This window comes from Anomalospiza imberbis, chromosome 20, assembly GCF_031753505.1.
Source record: "Anomalospiza imberbis isolate Cuckoo-Finch-1a 21T00152 chromosome 20, ASM3175350v1, whole genome shotgun sequence".
NCBI lineage: Eukaryota > Metazoa > Chordata > Aves > Passeriformes > Viduidae > Anomalospiza > Anomalospiza imberbis.
In genome coordinates this window covers 10,834,748-10,851,942 of record NC_089700.1, presented here as the reverse complement: position 1 = coordinate 10,851,942, position 17,195 = coordinate 10,834,748, and the positions used below count along the sequence as shown (strand labels likewise).

The 17,195-nt window shown below is 51.9% G+C and overlaps 1 protein-coding gene across 1 annotated transcript in view; it reads left to right on the top strand.

The window, feature by feature from the left end:
- The window catches only part of MNT (MAX network transcriptional repressor), a 29,258-nt gene extending 12,063 nt beyond the window's left edge, over positions 1 to 17,195 (top strand). Inside the window, exons 4-6 of the mRNA XM_068210775.1 lie at positions 545 to 656; positions 14,056 to 14,248; positions 15,786 to 17,195. Coding sequence (XP_068066876.1) covers positions 545 to 656; positions 14,056 to 14,248; positions 15,786 to 16,492 — 1,012 coding nt within the window. The 3' untranslated portion in view covers positions 16,493 to 17,195. The remainder of the gene's footprint in view (positions 1 to 544; positions 657 to 14,055; positions 14,249 to 15,785) is intronic.

Sequence of the window (17,195 nt, the reverse complement as noted above, 5' to 3'; positions counted from 1 at the left end):
AACAGATAACCTGAATAAAATTCCTAGTGACTTTTACTGATTCTTGCAGTATTGCTTGGCTTTCTTATAGCTCAATTCTGCATTTCTTGCTTCCCAATATGTTCTGTTTAACTGCACCATTGCATCCCAACCACCCTGATCCTGCAAAGCAGTAACAGTGCATAGCAGTGTGACCCTCTTGAATGGAAGGAGTAAAATACTCCAAATGAGGGGTCAGTGTACAGTGTGAATACAGAATAAACATCCGTTTCTGACCCAAGACTCTTATAAGCCCGACTAGCTAAATTGGAAGTATGGTGGCAGTGAAAGCACCAGCACAGTGAGATGAGGTATTTTATTTAAGGCTGCACGGTGTTCCTAACAAAGCTGGGGTAGAGCCCAGCACAGGCCCTGCTGGGGTGAGCTGGCTCATGCTGTGCTGGGGGGCTGCTATGCACAGGTGTAGGTGCTTTGCTGGATTAGGGCCCCAGTTAAGCTCTCCCCTCTGTGGAATTGGTTCCTGGTGTGTCTCCTGGCAGCTGACACCCACCTGTGTTTTCTTTAGACGTGCACATTTGAAAGAGTGCTTTGAGACATTAAAGCGCAACATCCCCAACGTGGATGACAAGAAGACCTCAAACCTCAGCGTCCTCAGGAGTGCCTTGCGATACATCCAGGTACGTGAGCGCCCGCGGGGCTGGGGTGAGCAGAGCCCAGAGCTGACTTCGGGGTGCAGAGGAAAACGGGAGAGAAACTCCCCTTCTGGAAGCTCCAAGTTAACCACAAATCATCCCTACCAGAAGTGGTGATGGCAGGGAGCAGATAATTCCGATGATCTTGGAGATCCAGGCTGAGTGAACTTCAGTTGTTTCCTTTTGGGCTCAGGTGAATTTTAATATGTATTGTTTGGGGAGGTTTTCTGTTTGCTTAACTAAAAGACAGAGTTCTGTAAGGATTTGGTATATCTCAACATTTTGATGAGATGGACATGTGAGTACAAGTCATTTGCTTGGAGGCAAGGAAAGCCTAGAATCTGAGGTTGCAGCATGAAGCTGTAGGTGGATGGGGCACCACCAGGAGTGAATGTGGGAGAAAGCACAGGTAAAATTCAGTTGTGTTTGTATCTGGAGGAAAAGAAGTGTTGGTGTTTGCTTGTTTAATGTTTGTGAAAATGGTTAATGGTAGCACAGAAGAAATTGTTGTAGATGTCCCCTGTGAATGTGAAATCAGTAGCCTGTAATGCAATTAAAATTCATCTGGAAACTGGTAGAGTTGCTGCATTTATAGTGCAAATAGAGAGCCAGTACACCTTGTACATTTTGACTGGAATAAAAAGTGCTGAGGATTGATCACAATGGTCTTTTCCACAGTAAAACGTAATCTTTTCTCACTTTGTTTCCATTTTTCCTCAGACACTCTCAAACACCATTTCCCTCTGGTGTTCAGAATTGATTATTCACTTCAGCTTTGCTTTGGAGAGTCAGTAATGCCTCAGAGTTAGATCAGTTCAGCCCTCCTATTAGTTTTCACCAACTTCCCTCAGGGAGATTTGGCTGGGACAAATTCTGACTGCCACTCTCTGTGTTGCTCAAAAAAGGGGTTTTATTGAGGCCTAATGAGCTTTAGGGAAGATCTGAATCTTTCTTTGGATTTTTGGCAGGCTGATGTTGTAGTTTGCAGGAGTCTGATGGCCAGTCTGCGGTGCGCAGTGCTGGGCTGGAACTGGCTGGCTGTCGGTCAGTCGGTGTGCAGTCTGTCCGTCGGTCGGTGTGCAGTCCTGGCCAGGACCGGCTGTCTGTCGGTCAGTGTGCAGTCTGTCCGTCGGTCGGTGTGCAGTCCTGGCCAGGACTGGCTCTCTGTCTGTGGCTGTCTGTCGGTCAGTGTGTGGTCTGTCCGTGGCTGTCCGTCGGTCGGTGTGCGGTCTGTCCATCGGTCGGTGTGCGGTCTGTCCATCGGTCGGTGTGCGGTCTGTCCATCGGTCGGTGTGCAGTCTGTCCATCGGTCAGTGTGCGGTCTGTCCATCGGTCGGTGTGCGGTCTGTCCGTCGGTCGGTGTGCGGTCTGTCCATCGGTCGGTGTGCAGTCTGTCCATCGGTCAGTGTGCGGTCTGTCCATCGGTCAGTGTGCGGTCCTGGCCAGCGTCGGCTGTCCGTGGCTGTCTGACTGTCAGCCGGGTGCTCGCCTGGCGTGGCAGAGAAGGTCACGGTGCCCTCGGCCGTGCCAGGGTCCCCCTGCACGTGTGTGGGGAGCACATGGCGAGCACAAGGGCTCGCTGGCGTGGCAGGGCTGCCAGCGGTGAGCTGGCACTGACCCGGCACCGCGCAGGGCTGGCTCGCTGCCCCACGGGCAGTGACACGGCACGGCCTGTGACGTTGTGTAACCTCCTCACCGCACTGCCTTCTCCTCCTCATCCTCTCTGGCAGCTGCTCAGGGAGTATCCCGAGCACAGTTTTCCTTGGCAGCACCAAAGCCGTGGGTCTGTGATTCAGTCACAGGATTCAGTTGCGCTAAAAATCCCAGATTACTAGAAATCTGATTTGAAATTTCAGCATTCAGAAACAAAAATCATCTTTTTAAATTTTTTTTTACTGCAGTTTGAATTTAGGTTTGATCTGTTTCAACAAAAGTAACATCTATCAGTGTGGGGATGGCCACCAATCATGTGCCAGGCTCTGTGTGTTTCACTCACAGGCTCAGTGTTTCCCTTGAAAAGAGAACAGGGCAATTGTACAAAAGAGAATTAAAAGTAAAAGCTCTTACTCTCAGAATAGCAAAGTAGTTTTTGACTTAAGGGGAAAAAAAGCTCAAGAAACTCAAACCCAAATGAGCCTCGCAGGGGAGGCGCACAGCACCAGCCAAAGCTCTGCTCCTGCAGGCACTGTGACAGGACACTAATTGTTGTAGCCTCTCTTCTACAAAATCCTTCCTTCCCCCCTTCCCAGCTGGAACTTCTTAGAAACAGGCTGTTTGTTTCCTTGGCTGGATTTAAGTATTTGTATCTGCATCAAATCAGATAAGTTAGAAAGTTAAATTCTGAACTTCCCATTGAGCCATCATTTTAATTTATCCTTGGACCTGGGTTTGTGCTCTGCAACAGTAAATTAGAATTTGCAATTAAGCACACTGTTGCACAAAGGAAATGGGGCCAACGCAGCTGGAAGTTAATAATCCCTTTAGCTGGTGATTCAGCCTGAGGCAGTGTGGGCTGTTGTGCTGGCTCTCAGCTGAGGAGGGGTCCCGGTGGGTGCAGCAGCACAGTGGGCTCCAGGCCCTGGCACACAGCTGCTACCAAGTCTGTTTGTTAATGGGCCACCTCAGCTCTCGTTCTTCCCTTTGCTGCCTGCACAACCTGAGTGAAAATGCCAGCGACCTCTGGGGAGTTCGTAAGATGCGTGGAGCGATGTGAAAAAAACCACATAGAGTGAAAATAAAATGCTGTTTGCTTTGAGAGCAGAGCCCTGTGCCCTGGCCTGCTCCTGAGCACTGTCCCCAGCAGGGGACACGCCTGTCCTCCCCAGAGCCCCTCTGGCTCTGCCCGGCCCAGCCTGGCACATGTCAGCCATGGCTCACAGCCCGTGCAGCTGGGCTGGCTTCGGTTCTCTCAGAAGGATTCCTTCCCCCTAGGAAATGGAATCATCTTCTTTGGAAGCTAACTGAAGCCCTTAAGCAAGACTGCTACTCCGTGTTCTCAAACTGTGCCCGTCACTGTGGCACCTGAACACTCTCCAGTTTCGGGGGTTATTTTCTGTTGTACATTTAGTGTCAGGTGACATCCAGGTGATTTGCTCACCAGGTGACACTGGGACAACTGGCACACAGCCCAGCCCAACCCATCAGTCTTTGGTTGTGCTGCAGGTCCTGCTTGTTGGCCAGTTTCCCCAGTACAGTTGAAACGCTGACTAAATAACAACGTGCTTTCAAAATCTGAGATGCAGCTGAGCTTCCCAGGGCATGCAAAGAGCAAAAGTCTTTGGAAGGTGTGGAAGCAAGGCAGTGCTGTGATCCCAACCCCTGCACATGCTGCTCGGGTGTGGCAGAGGCACTGGGGGCTGCTGTGGTGACAGATAGGCCTGGTCCTACAGAGCAGCGTTGGCTCTGTTTGTGAAATAGACTTTGCTTACTAATTCACAGAAGTCCTCTGGCAGCCCTGCTTGTGGTGTTAGAGACAAAACATAGCTGTAGTGAACTAAGGATTTATAGTATGGCCAGTTTGTCGTTATTACCTTGGGAAAGGGCAAGAAGGGTGAAATTTCCTTATGACTTACCAGTGCTCACCAGTGCTGCCAATCATTTATGATGTTTACGTTGTTAATCCTCGCCTCGTCTCCCTTGGCTTCTCAAACTGCCTGAAGTACGAGTTGTGCACCTCAGAATGATACAGTTTCCTATTCATGCCAAGAGTAATCAACAGATTTGACTCCCTTCGGGGTAGAATGAATCCAAAGTACTATCCAAGGATGTCTAAGTAAAAATAAAATGCACATAAAAATCCTTTGTGAAGTGCTTTTAAAGCTGATCTTGTGGACATGTGAACAGACCAGATACTGGTTTTACATTGGTTAAATTTTCCTCTTAAGATTCACAGCATCTCTGTCTTCTAGTTTGTTGTATTTACTGGTCGCTTCACTGGTGCTTGAGCACAGTCATTCATGCCTGTCTGTATAGAGGACCAGAATGGGACCTGTGGATTTTTGGGTCCCATAGCAGTGCTTGATTTGGGTGTTGATGGGTGCAGAGGGCCCCGCAGCCATGCCAGGTCCTGGTGCAGGGAGGTGCTGGACCACAGGCACAAACCACAGGTCTGACAATGGTTGTGGTTAAAGATCAGAACTCAGTCACTGTTGTGACTGGATTATTGACTGAAATGCATAAACCAAACCTGCTGCTGAATGCTGTTAAGTTCCCCACCTTGATGAGGATGGCTGTAACTGTCATTTTTTATTCTGTGCCAGCTATGAGGTGAATATACTCATCTTCTGTAAAACTTGTCTGGTAAGAGTGGGGTCCATCAGTACCTGCCGTGCCTCCCTCACGTGAGCAGCGTTCAGATGCCAAGCTGTGCTGCTTCATGTTGTTTACCTGGCCTGATCCACTGATTCTATCTCGTCTAATTAGCCTGAATCTCAGTGTCAGTAATGAAGGCCTCCAGCATCCATAGGCTATGGTCATGCAACGTGGTGTCATCTGTAGATTTCAGAAAGTGATGAGAAATAAGACCTTAAAAAAACCCAGTGTTTAATTCCCCGCTGTTCCTCCAGCTGCAGCAGGACCTGTCTGCAGGGAGGCTCATCCAGGGAGAGCCATCAGGGCATTTTTATTTGCAGGACTGGCCACAAAACATGTCCTGTAATAGTGATTAAAAACGTCCAGCATTTGGACCTTCTTGAGCAATTGGAGGCTGTTTCTTAACCATTGCCAAGAGGGCTAGTGATTTTTTTTAAAGCATCTCACTCATTACTTGTACATGAGAATTTGGAAAGGGCGAATGGAATTGTAAATGTGTCAGTGCGTTTGTAATTGTCAGAGAATCCACACCTGTTCCACTGCTGTCATTTAAGCAGCAGTTTGAAGAAGCATGCAGAGTTGTAAAAACCAAACCAGCCTGTAAGTGGATTGCAGCACAGGGTTTGGGAATGCTGCTGTGTGGTAGCTGATGTGTTTGGGGGCTGTTGCTTGTTCTGGTTGCCACCTGCTGTGAGAGCTGGCATGGGAGGGGAGACAACGCGTGGGCCCTAACGAGAGTAGTGATAATTACAGCTTGGCTGCATGGGCTGTTCTGTGCGTGACGTTGCAGGAGTTGCAGCCTTTGAAACGCAGCAAAAGCCCCAAACAAAGCAAAGCAAGCCCTCAGCCTGGCCGAGGAGCTCCAGCCCGGTGGGCAGCGGTGTGGGCAGCAGTGGCAGTGTGAGTGCCGTGGCACAGAGGGCACCGTGGCTGCTGTGCCAGCAGCAGTGCAGCCCCGGCCCTCCCGCACAGACTGAGGCTTGCAGCGGGCACGGCTCTGCCTCGTGGCCTCACACAGGTGCTGGAGTCGGTTTGCCTTCAACAGCTGGGGTTGTGTCCTCCCACTGCCACCGTGGCCCTGACAGCGAGGGAGACGGATGGAGGGAAATCCTCTGGTGACCCAGATCTGCTCTGTGGGCCGTGGGTGGAGCTGCTGGGGTGCGAGTAGCTGGCACTGCCCTCCGTAGATGGATGGGCAAACAGGAAGGAGAGGTGGATGGCACCATCTCTGAGTCACCGGGACCTCGGGCGTGCTGCCGTGCTGTGGGGACTGCTTCTGTCAGAGCCCTGGCTCCTGGCACCGCAGCCCCTCCAGAACCGTGCTCTGGGAGGTGTCCTCTCCCAGGAGGAGCCCTCGCTGCCCTGCTCCCTGGCAGGGTCCCTTCAGGTGTGCAGCTTACCTGTGCCACGTGCCTGTTGGCTGAGCCAGGCTGTAGGGACGGGAACAAAGGGAGGGCTGCACCCAGGGCCCCTCCAGAGCTCTGCCTTGGCTCCTGCAGCGGCTGCTCACATCTGCCTGCAAGGAAAATACAGAAGCACCGCAGCCAGTGGATGTAGGGATAAAGTGTCAGCTCAGAAATCTCCTCCTCATCCCTGGCAGACAGCTCTGGCTGTGGCTCCAAGGTGTAAACCTGCCTGTTGCCCTCTGGAGCTGCTGTCCATGCGCCATCACAAAGGCTTGGGAAGAGCTTTGGGGTCCTGCATCCAGCAGTCGTGTTGTTAATAATAATCTCTTCTTGAGATGCAGCACGCTTCATTTCTGTTTGCAGAAAATGATGACACTTAATCTCAAGAGCGTATTTCCCACAATTTTTTTTTCATTTCAGTTTTTTTTTTAAGTGCAGCAGAATTAAATTTGAAATTAAAAAATTATCAAGTTTTAATTTCCCAAGTTATTTTAATTTGTTTGGGATCATTTTCTAAGTAACAAACACACCATGGCCCAGACCATTTCAGGGTCTTTGGGGCATCTGGAATCCACTGGAATCATTAGAAATGTCTCATTTGCTTCCTGAACAACAGAGACTGGTTAAAAAATAAAAATAGGAAAAGCAAAAGACATGACCAAACTGAACACCAAGTGATTGCAAGTCATACTTCAGTTATTTTAAAATTGAATTCCTTGTGTTCTTGGGAGGCATATCAAGGAATTAAACCAGATCTGCTTACTGGGTGACAGCCAGCAAGGGGCCAGTGACTGGCCTGGGGATGGCTCTGCTTTTCCCTGCTTTGTTGTACTGTGGGTTCCAGTTGGTTGCTGCCTTTTTGTTTGTTTGTTTGTTTTGTTTTTGAGGGTTTTTTTTTTGGTGGCTTGTTTGTTGTTTATTTTCTTCTGAGTTTATTTTTTGTCTTCCCGATTTGGATCGTTCCTCCCCTCTGCCCCAGTGACTGTTTGTACTTTGTCCAGAGTGTGGTTCTTCAGGAGGCTGATTCTGACAGGTCGGTGCAAACAGCCACGTTCCAGCCCTAGTTTTGATCACAGATTTAGGCCTGATATCTTTTTTTATCAGGAGCCTGAAGTGCAGTTATCAATGTGAAATGATAAATGTAAATACCAATGCATGTTCTCATTTTCCACGATTGCTCCAGGCATATTTCCTATGCTGGGAAGTATTTCTGTCTAGAAGTTCATCCCTACCCTTGCAGCCAGGTTGAGCAGTGGTGGGTGGTGCCGACCCCGCTGGGCCCTGCTGGAAAGTGGGTGCAGCCTGTGCAGGGAGGACGGGAGGACGTGCTCCTGGCCTCGAGTGCCGTGCCTGCAGGAGGGTGAGGGCACCTCCCAGGACGCAGCAGCGCTCCTTGGCTGCCGCCCTCGTCCAGGGCTGGGTCACGAGGCTGCTGCAGACACCCATGGCCCGGCTCTTGGTGCAGGGGTCGCTCTCACGGGGAGCCAGGGATGGTCTCTGGTTCACCTTGCAGGCTTTACTTTGCTTTTGGTCCTGGTGTGAAGTTTGAGTTGGAGATCTTGGGAGCCTGAAGTCCTTGTCCTGTGGCTCCCCTCCTCCCCCCATTTGCACACAGGCTGCCCCCTCTCCCAGTCCCCTGGTCGTGGTGAGACCCTGGCCCCGCTCCCCGGGTGCTGAGCACGGTGTGTTAACGTCTTAGGGCTTTGGGTCAAGCCCGTAGTGATTTTAGCTTGTGTTTGGGGAAAGCGAGGCTGTGGTCTGTGCAGCAGGGGCTCCTGTGGCACAGGCTGCAGGGAGGTGTCGCTGTGGGTGGTGGTAGTGCCCTGCCCGCGTGGCTGCAGCAGCGCAGCGGTGCCGTGGCCTGTGCCGTGGCTTGTGGCAGTGCCGTGGCTTGTGGCGGTGCCGTGGCCCGTGCCATGGCCTGTGGCAGTGCCGTGGCCCGTGGCGGTGCCATGGTCTGTGCCGTGGCCCGTGGCAGTGCCATGGTCTGTGCCGTGGCCCGTGGCAGTGCCATGGTCTGTGCCGTGGCCCGTGGCAGTGCCATGGTCTGTGCCGTGGCCCGTGGCAGTGCCGTGGCCCATGGCGGTGCCATGGTCTGTGCCGTGGCCCGTGGCGGTGCCATGGCCTGTGGCAGTGCCGTGGCCCGTGGCGGTGCCATGGTCTGTGCCGTGGCCCGTGGCGGTGCCATGGTCTGTGCCCTGTGCCGTGGCCTGAGGTGGCACCGTGGTCTGTGGCGGTGCCCCACCTGTATTTTGCTGTGGTGGTACCAGGCCAGCACATCCGGCATCGCTGCGGGATCTCATCTCCAAGAGCCGGCGGAATGAAGCAGCTGCCATGGAAACCACGGCTTTGGTTCCCGTGGCAACCAGCCGGGGCTGCTTCTTGCAGACAGAGGGGCTGGTGGCATCGGCGGGGCGGGGACGGGTCTGGCGGGTGCTGTCACCCGGCAGGGTGCAGGCAGTGGCTCCAGAGGCTGGGGACGCTGGCCTGCAGCCGAGAGAGCCGGCTCCTCGCCTTCCCACGCCCGCAGGCTCTGCTCCGTGGCACCAGGTCGGGTGGGCTTGGTGTCGGTGCTGCGCCGCGAACAAACTGCTTGTGGCAGCTGAGGAGCGTAGACAATTTAGCACCATTCGAAGTAGGAATGCCCAGAGTTGATAGGAGTGATGGAAAATCCTCAAATCCTACAGGTGAGTGCCTTGGCCAGTGGAATTTTGGCAGCTGGGGCTGTTTGGGGTCCATTTGGGACTCTGTGGGGACATCTTGTTCCCCAGCATCCCACTGGTCCTGGTTGGAACATTTTTGGAGTCAGGCTGGTGGAGTCTTGCTCCTGCTGTGAATCCCCTGCGCTATGGCAGTCCCAGCAAGAATAAGATCCTTGGATGCAGGGGTTGTAGGATGTAGGGTTTTTGCCATTACATACAGGAATCAAAACTCTGTGCCGCAGTGGAGAGCCTGACCAGCTGGTCTGGTCTGTGCTGGAGGTCCTGCAGGTCAGTGGCAGCTGAGGACCCCCCTGACTCAGCATGTCCCACTCTCTGGCACCAGCTGTGATCCCCAGAGCAGAGAGTTAAAGAATCTGGCTCAAAATTGCAAATCGCTCTCCTGATTGCTTATTGATGAGGTATTTTCAATCAGCAAATGTAAGAGAAGAAAAGAGCTGAAATATGCTTTGGAAAACTCATAATTGAAAGTGTGTTTTCAAACTGCTAATAAAATGTTTATGAGGGGAGCTGTGTAATAAAGCCTTTTAAACCTCACTAACGCCAGCCGCAGGGCCAGCAGCATTCCTGGGGCAGGGGCAGGGAAGGCATTGGAGGCATTATTTCCAGTCTTGACATGAGAGTGAGCAGTTTAATTACGGACAGCTATAAAATGGAAAATTCTTTGCAGTGACAAATGACTGTTGCTATGCAAGGAGAGCAGGAGTTGGTGTATGGTTTGTTTACCGAATGATGACAGGGAGATGCACACAAGGACCAAATAGTGGCTCCAAACCAGCCAGGACAGTGGCACAAAGTGGGGAAGAGTTACCACTGGAATTGTGTCAGGCCTTTGCTGTCTCTGCAGTTGTCTGGTCTCGCTTCAGTAGTCCAGGTGGATAAAGGCTGCCAAGGAGCTGACAGGTACAGGAGGAGAATCAGATACTCTAGGAAAGTAAAAGCAAACCCACATGTGGATTTTAATTTGGTTGCTGGTGTTTAAATAAAAGATGACGGGACTCACCACTGCCCTTGTGTCCTTGTCACTGCTTCCACCTGCACGTGGAGCAGCCCCTGCTGTGCCCGTGCCTGCCGGGAGGGTCAGGGCCCTGCTCTGCTGCAGAGGGCTCACTCAGCTTCAGCTCAGCAGAACTGAGAGTGTTCAGAGAGGAACATCACCTGCTTTCACCACAGCCAGCAGTTCATTTCCAAAACTTCCCAAGCATCAAAAGCCATAGATGGATTCACAAGAGTATGAAGAAATCCATTATTTCTTCCTGGGGTAGCTCAGCTTCCCCCTTGCAATGGCCAGGGCCTACTCTTTTAAGTGATGGTCATGTGGATTTTTTTTTTTAAGTGCGAAAAATAAGAGTTCTGAAGTCACAGCTTCTGTAGGTTCCTCACACTGCAGTGTAACAGTTGCCTGGGCAACCAGGGTTCCCAGTTGCTTAACAGGAAAAAAAGAAATGCTGCAATGATGGAGGCGCAGACGTAAGAAGGAGGGTCTGTGCTGGAGCCTGGTTCTTGCAAAGAGCAGTCTGGGATGGGGTGGGCTCAGTGAGAGGCCACCCCCAGCTTTGGGCTGCCCTCTGCTAACAGAACAGAGCTGGAGGGTATGCCTGGCCTTCCTGGGGCCAGCCCAGCCTGGCCTCTCCCCGATGAAGTGGGAAAACAGAAATGCAGGTAACCTCAATGATCAGGATCAGAAACAGGATCAGTATTTCATGAGCCAGGTGAAGTGTGTGTCCTTCAGGATCTTGGCAAGCGCCTTAACTGTCATCCCAGGTGCCAGCACCAGAGGTGAGCCCCTGCCATGGTCCTTCCCAGTGGCTGTGGAGGTGGGTCAGGTGGCAGCTCCTGCCCTGCAGCTGGCCCAGGCCCCTGCCTTAATGAAATTTCAGATTTCGAAGGAAAGGTGGTTGGGCATTTGTATGAATTTCTTTTATCAAAATTTAATTCTCAATTATGGTGTTTTTGTAGTTTTAGGGTCCCCTCTTCCCTTTTCAGTGGTACCATTACATGCCCATTCTGCTGGAAAATTGCAAAGGCTTGGGTTTGGGGAAAAGTGTCTGTGTGGTTATATGTTATTTTAAAGCGTCTGGTTTTGTATTGCATGGGATCCATGGTGAAAGTGCTGACAGAAACTCCTGTTTTAGAAAAACCTCCTGGGGATCAGTGGGTGTCTCCAAAGGCTTTGATGTGCCGGGGCAGGTCAGTGACCACAGTCCCAATGACTCAGGGTTGGCTGTGGCTATGGACTTTCTGTTGACTGATGGGAAATCCTGGCACCTGATGTGGGCAGGATGATTTGCAGAAAATAATCTGCAGGAGGCGGATGCCAGAGAGCTGCGTGTGCCCGGGGTGGCAGTGCCAGGGCCGAGGGAGACATGGGGAGAGCCACACAGGCACAGGGTCCTGCTCGGGTCCCTCCACGAGTGCTCGTGCCTGCAGTGGGGCCAGGGCTGTTCTGGCTCCCAGGCTCAGCTCCCGGTGCAGGGCACACTGCCAGTCCCTGCGGAGCCTGGGAGGGGACTGCACCCACGTGTACTGCAGAGAGTGGGGCAGTGCTGGGAGGGGAGCTCAGAGGAGAGGGAAGAGGGCTCCAGTTAAACCCACCCAGTTCATTATTAGGCCAGAGCAGCTCAGCCTGGAGATCTGTCTTTACCAAGTGAGCTCCGGTGAATTGCATCCCAGAATAGGTTTTGAAGCATTTTCCGGTGCCTCCAGCCCATCTGCTGATCCAGCCTCCCCAGCAGCTCCCCTTGGAGAGCGCCCAGCTGTGCCAGAGCCCTGGGAGGAGATGCAGACCCAGCAAGGGGCTGCCGGGAGCTGGCACCCAGTCAAGAGCTGGGACTGCTGGCTCTGAGGAGGCAGAGCCCACAGGGCTGGGCTTGGAGCTGTGCCATGTCCCAAAGCCTGTGGAGTGCCTGCAGAGTGACATAGTGAATTCCCTGGCTCTCTTGGCTGGGAGACTCGTCCTGGTGCTTGCTAAGGGTTTGCCTGCCTTCCCAGTAATTAAAAGTTTGTAACTAATTACTAGCTGCCCTGCTCATACTTTATAGTAGTGCTTTCCCCCAGTGCTGGGAGTCTCCTCTCACAGCAGGGAGTGAAGCCAAATCTGCTTGAATATGCGTGTGCTGTGCCCGCTGCGGCGGAGGCTGCTGCGGGATTTCGCGCCTGCTCCTCCTGGAGAGCTGTTCCTGTTCTGTCCTCTCATGCCCTGCGTGGAGAGCAGCTTCGGGGAGATGCTGCAGAGAGGGACTGGGCTCATGTCTGCACAGCAGGTTTAGCCTCAGCCTTTCTTCTGCTTGCCTCTTTCCTGATGACATGGGGAAGACATTCAGACAAGTTACGTGCGAGCCTTCTTGCGTGTTTAAACCTGATCCGGGAGCGTGCGCCTTCCTCGTCACCTTCCCCTCCATCCCTCCGTGTCTCACCCACAGCCCTTTGCAAGGCAATCAGAGCACACACAGCACATGACTTTTCTGGGTCAAGCAAAATGCTTTGGCTGCACTTGGTAGGAAACAGACTTTAAAACTAGCCTGTGGATTTGGGCCTCTGCCACGTGGGAATCTCTGGGCTACAGGTCAGGGCTGGTGCAGAGCCAGGATTCCAGGAGTCCCCATCCTTCCTTCCTGGCTGTCCCCATGGCTACCTCCCTGCAGTGGGCTGCTGGGCTTGCCCAGGACAGAACTGTGGGATCATGGTGTTGGCCCGTCTGCTGCCTGGTTTGGCTTGAAAAGCAACAGGAGAGAAAGAAGTGCTCCCTTTGCCTGAAAACTGTTTTGAGGAGCTTTTAGCTGATGTGGAGGGAGAGGAGCTGTCTCCATTGACACACCTGCAGTGGTTGTGCCCTGCTAACACACATTGTTCAGCTCTTTTAAAAATACTTCCTTTATTGTTGTTACCGGGACAAAGGTAGCGGCAGGAGCTGCCCTAATCTGTGTTGCCTTAGGCTGCATTAAAGGCTGGCTGAACAGGCTGTAAGGTCCTTCCCAGCAAACCTGTGAGCTACAACACCGGCAGAACTATTGAAAGGCATGAGGTCAGGCTCTGATTGTACTCATCCTGGAGAACCTGAGAGAGAAATAAAGAGATGTGTTAAGAAGACCATGAGCCTGCAACTCTGCCAGGTGTGGGGTTTGCTTTTGAGCTCAGTTCCTGCCAGCAGTGAGGGAATAGGAGCATCCGTGTGGGCTCTGTGTGGCTGGTATTTTCAGAAGTGTGTGTGGGATTAAACTTAACTTCAGAAAATGGAGTCTGTATGTGGTTTTACAGATTTCGCCTAATTTTGTCTCTTATGCATATAGTAAGTGTGGCCCTGGGCTGGGGGACCAGGTCTCTGACGGTGCTGTGCTACACTGGCTTAAAAACTCAGAGAACAGCCCTTGGAATAGTTGATCCCCCTTGCGGGATGTGGTTTGTATTTCCCAGCAGTAGTGCTGGGCAGTGTGGGACATTTCTCTGTATTGTGCTGACTGATGCAGGAGCTCCCCTGACCTCACCAATGGATGCGGTGATTCCTAGCACCAAGGGGGCATTAGCAGGAGAGGACAATGCACACCCTTCCTTCCTGTTGGACCTCAGGATTTCCCCGTGATGCAGGGGGTTGTCGCTTCTACCATCCACCATCTCCTCTAGGTCAGGAGCTCTTGGTGTGGTGTGTGCTGCTCAAAAGCTCATCAGTACTTAGGCTCTTTCTTTCCTTCCAAGCATTCCCATTTTGGGGGCTTACCAGTTTTCCCTCAGAAAGCAGAAAGCCTTCAACTAGAGCAATACTTTATGTGCCAACTCTTGTCCTCCTCTTTCTGCCCGAATTTGGCAGGTGTCAATGGAGCTGACCACATTTTACACCAGCATAACTGGCAGTATAAGATTATGAACTGTGGACATGGGAGTGACCAGATTAGTGTAGGTTATTCTTGTCTTTGTTCTCATTATATTTATTTTTCTTTTCTCCGACTTCAGACTTTAAAGAGGAAGGAAAAAGAATACGAACACGAGATGGAGCGGCTGGCGAGGGAGAAGATCGCTACCCAGCAGCGGCTGGCAGAACTGAAGAACGAGTTGAGCCAGTGGATGGATGTTTTGGAGATTGACAGAATTATTCGACAGACAGTTCAGCCAGAGGATGACCAGGCATCTACCTCGACAGCATCAGGTACCCATAGTTGTTCTCTTTTTTTCCATAATCATCTTAGAAGATCATTGACACAGTTACATGGAGTGGTGGAGATCTTCATTTAGCAGCATCAGGGTTTCTTTGCACTCAGAATAAAGTAAAAGGTTTTGGAGTTTTTGTAATGATTGATGTTGTTAACAACACACTGCTGCTCGTGTGAAGTAAACTGAAACTTGTGCATCAGTGTCAGGTAAATACAAAATGCAGGCTCGCACATCCGACCTCATTGTGGAGATAAATCCCTGCTTCCCAAACTTAGCTATTTTCTTGCACAGCTCTGCAGCCCTGCTTATTAAAAGTGGGCATCCTGGTGTATTTGTGTGGATGTGGGAGGGTGTTCAGCACGTATAGAAGAAGGATTTGGTACAGGGCGGATCACCAGAGCATTGGACAACTTTTAATGAGCCTTCACATTGTGTGAGGAGGATTCACAGTGAAGATGAAATGACACTAATGGATATCTGACATGCGGTTCCAGTGAGAAGTTTCTGTGAGACAGGAGAATGCATGCTTCTCTCCACGCCAGGGATTTGCAGCAGGAAGAGCAGGCAGTCTGTGGATGCAGAGCTTTCCAGAGACATGAAGGCTTGTAGCAGTGCAGAACCATTCACAGCAGTTCCTTCAAGTCAGCATTTGCTCTTGGCATGCCAGGCAGACGATATGGCAGGTTCTGGGAAGGGAAAACCTGAGCTTGTTGAGGCTCATCACCTCTGATGGTAGGAGCAGGCTCCAGGTGTAGTCTGATGGAAGTTGGGAGTAGCAGTGCTTTGTCATTAAAGTGCCAGCTGTTCCCTCTGCAGTGGCCTCTGCCGAAAGCGACCACATCGAGCTGCTGCTTCCCAGAGCTTGTGAAGGGGAAGTGTCTTCCTGGTGTTCCTGCTGCTTCTGTGTCTCCTGAGATTTTTATTCTGTGCTGCATGGCTGGCGCTAGAACAGGCAGTGCAGGGTGCCAGGCTTGTCTTCTGATCTCAGGGCTAGTATGCTCCTGGTTTGCTTCCTTAGTTCCTGGACTGGACAAGAGTCCATTTTCCAGAACCAGACAAGAGACTTGCTGCCATGTTTCTTCATGGCAATTTCCTTCCTGCTCTGGGAGCAGAAGGAGTGGTGCCGATCGGTGGAACAACTGGCCAGGAAAAGAAACCCCATTCCTCTTCCCAGAAGGAGCCCACTTCAGCCCAGGCAGCTCAGCCAGGTGCTTTCTGTCAGCCTCTGCTCATGGTGCTCCCCTTGCCTGCCCAGTGAGACCTCTCAGCCTGTTGGGAGCACCCTGCTCTAGCTGGGTTTTTGGGCTGTCACACTTGGCTGGCTCCAGGTCTTTGGCCCACGGGCAGTGAGGAGAGGGCTGTGCCATGCCATGCCGTGCCATGCCACTGTGCCACCAGCCTGTAGCTCAGCGACGCCTCCTGCACGTCTCTTCTGCTGATGCTGCCTTGTAGGGAGGCTCCAGTTCATGCTCTGGTCCAGTTCACGCTCTGCTTGTGTTTTTATGGGAGTTTCTTCCTTTCGTGTTTTCCAGAGGGTGAAGACAACATGGATGAAGATATGGAAGATGACAGGCCAGTGAACTCATTACCAAAACTCACCCAGCGCCAGCACCCAGAGCTGCTGAAAGCCGTCCCCCCCAGTGCTGCTGCCCCGCTCCCCACGGTCCTGCCCCCACACGTGTCCATCCAGCAGAAGCCCCACGCCCAGCCCTCCCTCCAGACGCAAGCACTGGTCCCGCCGCAGGCGATCGTTCCTGCACAGACTCACATCGTGGCGGCCTCGACCGTGCAATCGACTGTTATCGCCCACACCGCCACCACCCACGCCTCGGTCATCCAGACTGTCAACCACGTCATTCAGGGGCCACAGACCAAGCACATTGCTCACATTGCACCTTCCACATCCAGCCCCGTGCAACTCACCACTGCTGCTCAGCCCATCGGCCACATCACTGTGCACCCAGCCACCATCAACCACATGGCTCACCTGGGCCCACAGCTGCCCATCTACCCCCAGCCCGTGGCCGTCAGCCAGCCCGTCGTGAGCCACATCGCTCACACCATCTCGCACCAGCAAGTGAACGGCACCGCGAGCCTGGGCCAGCCGGCCGTGATGGCCAAGCCGGCCGTGGGCACCCAGGTTGTGCATCACCCGCAGTTGGTCGGGCAGACGGTCCTAAACCCCGTGACTATGGTGACCATGCCGTCGTTCCCGGTGAGCACGCTGAAGCTGGCCTAGAGGTCTTTGTTGGGAACCTTTCCTAAGGAAACTCCGTACATTCCAACCACGGCGGGAGGAGGCGCAGAACGCCGAGGGCGGCGGGGCTGGGCCGTGCCGGTGCCCAGCCTGCCGCCGGGACGGGGCCGCTCCGCGCGCGGGGCCGCTCCCTGAGGAACTTCAAAGACAGTTGTTCATGGTGATTTTTTTTCCTTTTATGTGTAATGAGTGAACTATGGATATGATGTTCTTAAGACTTTAATTTTGCCCTCTTTATGTGTTGCTTCTTTGTAGAATAAAAATTGCTGATCTCTTTATTGAGACATTGCGTAGAATGGGAAAAAAAAATCATAGAAGTCTATATTTATATATATGTGTGTATGTGTGTGTATATATATATGTATATACATATATATATAAATATAACATTTGAAGGCCTTTTGTAAGGTTGATTATTTTGCAGGATTATGAGACAAAATTCATTTTTGGAGGAAGAAGCCAGAGTGTCCTCTCTAAACAAGAAACTATAAGATAGATGGTTTGGTGGACCAGAGTACAGTGACAAAAAACCCCCAACAACAAACCACGAATCAAACCATGTTAAAGGTATTTCCCATCAATATATTACATTTCAAAAACCATCTAAAATCACTGTGACTTGTTATGGCATTTTAAGGAAATTCTCTGTCCTGTCTAATAAAAGGAAAAAGAATACACAACCAGA